At 30.4% G+C, this 7,492-nt stretch overlaps 3 protein-coding genes across 4 annotated transcripts; all 3 read right to left on the bottom strand.

Moving 5' to 3' along the window:
* Positions 1 to 423: 423 nt before the first annotated feature.
* LOC124428075 (calcium and integrin-binding family member 3) lies at positions 424 to 2,643 on the bottom strand. Its single transcript, XM_046971681.1, has 4 exons — positions 2,100 to 2,643; positions 1,884 to 2,004; positions 1,601 to 1,769; positions 424 to 1,232 (listed from the first exon to the last, which is right to left on the bottom strand). Exons 1-4 carry the CDS (start codon positions 2,183 to 2,185, stop codon positions 1,015 to 1,017), a joined length of 594 nt encoding a protein of 197 aa, XP_046827637.1. The 5' UTR covers positions 2,186 to 2,643; the 3' UTR covers positions 424 to 1,014.
* Positions 2,644 to 2,688: 45 nt separating this feature from the next.
* LOC124428070 (protein misato) lies at positions 2,689 to 4,959 on the bottom strand. Its single transcript, XM_046971675.1, has 5 exons — positions 4,596 to 4,959; positions 4,428 to 4,508; positions 3,881 to 4,327; positions 3,002 to 3,806; positions 2,689 to 2,924 (listed from the first exon to the last, which is right to left on the bottom strand). Exons 1-5 carry the CDS (start codon positions 4,671 to 4,673, stop codon positions 2,716 to 2,718), a joined length of 1,620 nt encoding a protein of 539 aa, XP_046827631.1. The 5' UTR covers positions 4,674 to 4,959; the 3' UTR covers positions 2,689 to 2,715.
* Positions 4,960 to 5,095: 136 nt separating this feature from the next.
* Positions 5,096 to 7,362, bottom strand: LOC124428071 (G patch domain and ankyrin repeat-containing protein 1 homolog). Of its 2 annotated transcripts, none has more exons than XM_046971677.1 (4): positions 7,165 to 7,362; positions 5,707 to 7,056; positions 5,411 to 5,617; positions 5,096 to 5,330 (listed from the first exon to the last, which is right to left on the bottom strand). In XM_046971677.1, exon 2 carries the CDS (start codon positions 6,887 to 6,889, stop codon positions 5,792 to 5,794), a length of 1,098 nt encoding a protein of 365 aa, XP_046827633.1. In that variant the 5' UTR covers positions 6,890 to 7,056; positions 7,165 to 7,362; the 3' UTR covers positions 5,096 to 5,330; positions 5,411 to 5,617; positions 5,707 to 5,791. The 2 variants fall into 2 exon arrangements, with proteins under 2 accessions (XP_046827633.1, XP_046827632.1); XM_046971676.1 differs by having other exon boundaries at positions 5,703 to 7,056; positions 7,165 to 7,361.
* Positions 7,363 to 7,492: the final 130 nt, after the last annotated feature.

The raw sequence follows: 7,492 nt of genomic DNA, 5'->3' as shown, positions 1-7,492 counted from the left end.
TGGTATCTCCGATTTCGACCGCTTTTTGAGACGACCAAACCCCGCCACAGCAGCAGCAGCAGCAGCAGTAGGAGAAGGAGAAGGAGAGAGAAAGAGAGAGAGAGAAAGAGAAAGAAAGACAAGGTGAAATAGGGAGAAGGAGAGAGAACGATCGAAAGGGACGACGGCTCGTACACGATGGCTCCTCGATGCTCGCAAGAGTCTGACTATCTCTGAAGTCGTCGAGAGAGAGAGAGAGAGAGAGAGGGAAAGAAAGAGAGAGAGAGAGAGAGAGAGAGAGAGAGAAAGAGAGAGAGAGAGAGAAAGAGAGAGGGAAAGAAACTTTGCGAAACCAGCTTGATCAAAATTTCTCCTTCTATCTAATTCTTGACTAATAACTTACTTTTTTAAACCTTTTAAGATTTAAGCTTTGAAATATCTAGCTTTGTTGTATCTATTTTTTTTATTATAATCTATGAAATATAATTGATTAACTCTTTAAGAGGTGTCCTTTATATGTTTTAATGTGATAGTCATCATTGATATTTTTTGTATTTGATTATTAAATAAAAATATTGTCAATCTCAAGGACCTCCTGGTATCTTATGACTTTCTTAAAATCATAAAATCCTATGTAAGATTTCCTACGGTCTCCGATACTCTCGTATAAAGGAAGAATGAATGGCCTGCTTACTTATCCCCGGCATTGCTCGTTGTTGCTCAACAGGGGCGACTCGCAGAACCCGTGCAAGAAAGTATGCCTGTAACGTGTAACAGGGTATATAGTAGTAACTCTTCGGTACGGACTCTTACCAAGGTAATAATTATCCCATGAGTTTTGCGAAATAACGTTCACTGGCCGATGTTTTTCCATGACGCTTTTTCGCCGCCATTAATTGTAAACGAACGCGTCTTTATTCCTGCTGCTCGTTAAACGCAATTTAATCCGTGTATTTAGTTGCTATTGAGTAAGTTCTTTAACTTTGTGATACTTTTATTTCGTTTTTTCCTTCTCTTGATCAAACGAGATGAGATTTATATCCTTATATGAAATGTCGAGATAAAATCTGGTGCTCTAGTCACAACGTGTTCAAAATCGAGATATGAAAGAGCTCCATCACCGTCAATGTCACTTTCTTCTAAAACTTTTTGACACACGGTGTATACTTCCTCGCTAGTTAGACCACCTTGGATCAGCTGCCGACAGGTGCGTTCCAAATCACCGACACTTAAAACTCCATCCTCGTCGAAGTCTATCACAGGAAATTAAAATTTCTTTGAATCTATCATTCGATACTTTTCATTTGTTTCATATCAATTTAAATGCCGTTGTATTTGAGAACGTTTACGTTTAGAATAAATATATGATCTACAATCATTGTAATTGTCATTTTAAAATTTTCGATTAAAAAAAAAAAAAAAAGAAAAAAAAAACTATCTTAAAATAAATCTTAAAATTTATCTTAAAATGATAAAATGCACAAATCCAATCGATTATTAAAATGTTAAGAAAGAATTCGATTCATTTTTTGAATTCGCAACTACAACGACATCGACCTCGAAGTAGTCTCACGATCCGTCTGTCCTTTCGTTAGTCCGGTTCACGTGTACGTAGTCGTACCGTAAATCTTAAAGGCGTAAAAGACCTTCAGATCCCGCGGTGCCTGCTCTGAGAAGACAGACATCATCTCGAGGAAATCTTCGAAACAAATACCTTCGGTATTTTCTGATTGTTGTCTTCTGTTGCTTTTTGTGAACACTTCTGAAATTCGTTCTCTAAATGGATTTTCCTATTAAAAAAAAAAAAAAAAAAAAAAAAAAAAAAAAAAAAAAAAAAAAAAAATTCCTACATTTTGTTGTATCACATATACTCATTGTTAATAACATGGATATTAAATATAAACCTTGAGTTCTGGAATACGTGCCAGACATGACAGCGGTAAGCGTAGAGTTGATGCTTCCTGTGACGTCATCGTACGTGGAACCATTCCTGGATCACCCATTTCTCGAAAACGTTTGAATATCCTAGGAAAAAAAGAAAAAGAAAACAAAATGAAATAGAAATATAAATAATGTATAATACAAAAATTTTTCTAAAAAGTTCAAGGCAATTTAGTTACCTTAAAATTTCTTTACGCGTGAAAAATGTACAATCTTGATAATCTTCCAATTGTTCCTCGGAGAATGTAGCTACTTTATTTCCCATCGTTCGCTTCTTGAATTCTTTCCTTTTCCTTTTTTCTCTTGTTAATGATTTCGAAGAAAAATAACAACAAAAAAAGAACGAGTGAAGTACTTCGTTTAGAAAAATCAAACGGAGTTACCTCTGAGATGTATTTTATCGTGACTGAAGGGTTGTTACCGGACTTTTACGTTCTGGGATGTTCGATAGGATATTATATAGCCTGACTAGGGTGTGTCTTGCCACTCCCATCTTCACCGGGGTCGATTTGTTATAGAGGATCATATTTTAAGGTATATTTAAGATAACGCATTACGATGCTATACTCATACGGGATCGTACACTTATAACGAGGACTTGCTTTAACGATAAAAACTCTATATTACTTTTCAACATGTGAAAGATGATGAAAATACTGATTTATATATATAAATATGTATTTTATATATATATATATACATATATATATATATATATATATATATATATATATATAAAATACATATACATATACATAAACATATATATAAAAATAGACATTTTTATTTTACTCTTCAAATATAATGGTCTTCGTACGTTTCTTTACAATCCAATAAATGATTCAAACAGTCTAAAAATTCATCCTCTTCGAGACCAGAATCGGTAAAAGCATGAAACTTTTTAATACTCCGTATTCTCTGTAGTTGATTATGTAAAGACTCATACATCGATGCAAGACTGCTTCCAGAATGTAATCCAGCCATTACTGGAACTGATCGTACATCTTCAAAAGATTAATGTACGTTTGTTTATTAAAATTTGCATTATTTTTATTAAATAGTAGTAGTTATTTAATAATACCTTCTCCTACTGGCCATCCTGCTATCTCTCCGGTTTCCGTAACGTTAGTGTTAAATATTTTTGGATACGGCTGTTGTATTTTGAGACTTGATTTTATGGTAGACAAATATGTTGCTGATGCATGACATGTACAAGCTAAATAAAGCGTCATCATTTCGTGTACGGTAGAACATCTATAGGCAGGTTTCGACATTTGTTTGATTGCCTCGTGCATCGGTCTCTTCAATCTATCTTCCGATATTCCTCGTAATGCTATACTTTGCATATTTTTATCCATTGGTATATCACAACTAGGTGTCAAACTTGTCCATAAAGAACCTTCGTAATCGTCTAATATGTCTATCAAATCTCGCTTTACTGTCATTGGAAAGGGTAAACTTAGACTGGTTGCTACTGCTTTCCATCCAAGTTTATTAAGATCGGCACATAAATCAGATAATATTACATTAGGATAATCTTTCCGTCTGTATCTTAAACTCAATGTATCCAATGCAGTTGCCAATATCGAGCTAGTGTGATATTTAAGTTCTAATTCGTAAGTAAGATTGTCAAATTTTCGAGGAGTGCCCATTTGTAGCCAACCACTTTCTCCACAACAAAGAGGACTAAAGAGTGACGAGTATTCTCCTATATGCTGCCAACATAATGCTATGTTAATAGCTTTAACTAAGTCTGATGCTGATGGTTCGGTGTTCTGACCATTGATACAAGGAAATGCTAAAATACTTTTGCCATATTCATCTCTTAAGTGTTGAATACATGATATACCAAGCCCAGCAAATCCATCTATGGAGTCAACCAATACCTGTTTTTTAAAAAATAATAATATAATGTTTGATTTGTGGTATTACCGTTAGAAAATATACACTTTTTATTTACTTGAAAACCTTGCATTAAATCACATTCTTCTACATAAGATCGTATTCTATCTATAAAATCATCTGAAAATTGTTCTGTGTTCCATAAATTTCTTCCATAGGTGTAAATATCAAATGGATGATTGCTACTATTATGTTCATATTCTCTTACAGTATTAACTGTTCTTGAATGAAATCTAGGCACTAAGTAGTCGACCCATGTATTTACTGAATTTTCAAGATTAAAATCTTGCGATTGTGCTCCTTCTGTAGGTTTATCTAAATTTTCTATAAAGGCAGGTTTAGGAAATGTATTTTCCTCTGTAATTTCTACATTTTCTTTATCCCATAATAATGAAGATGCTTCTTGTTGTTGCGGAGTACTGTATAAAGTTCCACTTTCTTTTAAGTAACCTAAAGTTCCTTTCAAATCTACTAATAAAAGTCTTGGCGTAAACGTTACTTGTTTCTAAAAAGAAAAAGAAAGAAAAAAAAAATCAGTCTTACCTTAATTTCTTTAATAACATATAAAATTATATTCCTCTTTTAAAATTTTTCAATTGCTTTACCTTGAAATTTTCTCCTTCTCTATACAAAACATCATGATTTATTTCTGAAGGATTATCAGGATCATAAGAGAAATTAGTTTCCTAAAACATATGCGAATATAAGTAAAAGTATTGATAAAATAATTTCATTCATAAATAATTCAAAGATTTACGAAATTTCAATAATACCTGAAGATTCCACCAATGAGTACCAATAAAATTAGAGTAATGACCTAATTGAATCGTTAATATCTCTCGTGTTGTCATTTTTTAATAATTCCTTATTTAAAACAACAACGCAAAGAAGATCAATTTAATCTTCGAATTTTGTTACATATGGGTTTCGTCAATATTAAAATATTACTCTATGTAATTTAATATAATACAACAATTATATTTGTAACAAGTTAAATAATTTGAATCTCTGCGATTTAACTGCACAATTTGATATATTTTGTCAACTAACCTAATCAAATCTATGATTCTGCCCTCTCTCGTGATAATTCAAAAACAATTTACTCTTACTGTAATAATTGATAAATATGGAAAAAATGAGGCAATAGTAGGAGAAGGTATTTTCTATTTTTAATAAAAATAAATAGAAAATTGTATTTTTAACTAAACATTCATTTTTATAATATCTACATATAACATTTTGTAATATTTTATAACAGTTAGATGCTCCTTTAATATAAATAATTTTGCTATAAAGATGAAATTATTATTATTAATATTCAGACCAATGAATATAAACAAAATCCTTATTTTAACTATGATAATTTAGATAAAGAATCATGAGCTTTGCATATAGTTTAATATTTTATCTATTAACGCATGAAATTCTATTCTTTTTAACATTTTAACTTGATTTTTATTTTTACTCCATTTTATTATATGTTAATTTGACTGTTACATCTTTCTAATCTGAAATATAAAGTATAATAATTATAAACTTTTATAAAATATAAAATATAAATATCTCAAAAAATGTTAATTAATCTTACATAATAAGCTTCAAAATATCAATTAAAAACATTTTTAGAATTATTCTCATTTTTTATCTTCTTCCTTTTATAATTTGATCTCTTATATAATCAAAATGTTATCTTACAGCTGGACATTTATTCTTGATGAACTAACAATTATTTCTTTGTTTACTTTTTTCAATATTATTTCAAACATTGTAGCTTTTTTTGTTGGTATTGTATCAACTAAACAGATAAAATCAATAAACATGAATAATCAGAAACATAAATATAAAATACCTACATGTAAGCACAAAGAAATAGTATGTACTTGCAATATTTACGACAGTTTATACATATTTTCTATTCAGTCTTAGGTTTCACATAGAATTTTGTGAAATTGTAAAAAGCAATTTTACATTAAGACAATGCAATACGAAGCGCTCTTTCTTTCCTAGCTTCTCTGTTAAGTAACTTTTCTCTGTCTCTCTTTTTCAATGGTTTTTGCTTATATATTCTAACATTTTTAATTGCATTCGTATCTCCAGGCATAAAATGTGTTATTCTAGACTCTACTTCTCCAGGTTGTCCTAAACCTTTACGATCCATTTTAAGCGTTGTTTTGATTGGATATTTAATACCTTTTCCAGATGGTCCAAGACCCCCTTCTTCATCCCAACCTGTGTTTAAAAGCATTTGATAACCTTTATTTTGTTTTGATATACCGTATATTGCATTTGGCAGTTTTGGTTTTGTATTAAAAATATGTAAAGTAGAAGCTTCATGCTTTTTCACTGTTGTTTCTCGAAAATTTCTTTTACATATGTCACAATAAAAATTTGTATTTTCTTGTAATTTGCCTTCATCACTATCCTCGTCATTACATGCACATTCCTTACAATTCTTTGATATTTCTGTTATCTCTAATTTATCAGTTTGAGTTTTAATATTTGTAAAATCATGCTTTTTCCTAAGCAAAGCTACTATATTCAAATGATTTCTTTTTAAAGCTAACTGCGCTGCTGTAAGACCTGATTTTTCTTTAATTCTTCTATTTGCTCCTAATTGTAACAAAAATTCAATCACTTCTAAATGACCACAATAAGCGGCTGACATTAAAGGAGTCCAACCAAAGTCATCCGATACATTAACATTCTCTGCTGTAATATGTTTCTGCAAAAATTTCAAATCCTTTTGTTCCACAGCTTTTAATATAGCATTAATCGTAACTTTTATAACTGTATTTTCGGCTGAATGAGTTTTCTTTGGTTGAATTGAATCTAATAGTGATTTCGTATGCAAGATGTTCTGAGCATTACTACTTTTCAGTCTTATAGATGTAGGTTTCTTTGTCGTAACTATTTCACCTTCTTGTTTGATAATCTCTTCATATGCTAGTTGTGCTTCTTCTCCTTGAAAATTTAGATCATAATTCTTTTTTTCTGGTAATATTTCATGAGACTCATTTGAACTTTTTACAAAAGCTTTCCATAACATTCCTATAGATGTTTTCTCCATATTATCATTAAAATATCATTGCTAAATATTTCTTTATTTAAGTTTGAATGATTTAGTATAAAGATTTTCCAATACATTCAATAGTTTCTTTTCAGTCTTCTATTTTTTTTTAGTGAAAGAAAAAATAAAAATAGCTCCTTCCTAGCTCACTGTATTTGTATTTACATCTGCAAAAATAATTTTGTTTATATTGTCTAAAATTAACATCACATATTGTGATCAATCAAATTATGAAAAATAAATATGTTATAATATTAATAATATAAAAACTATACCTTTCTATCTGCATGTTAACCTTTTTAAGACATGGGAACAATGAAGAATAATATTTGTAAAATAAACATTTCACTTAATTGACATTAAGCAAAAAGGGTTATAAAACTTTATCTACCAACTGTAAAAGCGTGATGAATATAACTGTGACGAATTTATAGTATAGACACTGAAATGAAATTGACATCAGGGTATGTTGGAGCGACAGCCTATCAACGAGCTCCGATCAATGTCTCGAAGACCGCCCAATCACAAAGATCGTATAGGGAAGAAATTCTACTATCTTTGTTTCGCATCTTAAAATAAATATGCAGAAAATTTATTAGGTAA

Source organism: Vespa crabro, chromosome 11 (genome assembly GCF_910589235.1).
Source record: "Vespa crabro chromosome 11, iyVesCrab1.2, whole genome shotgun sequence".
NCBI lineage: Eukaryota > Metazoa > Arthropoda > Insecta > Hymenoptera > Vespidae > Vespa > Vespa crabro.
The sequence above is the reverse complement of the archived record's forward strand: the minus strand, read 5'-3'. Positions and strand labels throughout refer to the sequence as shown.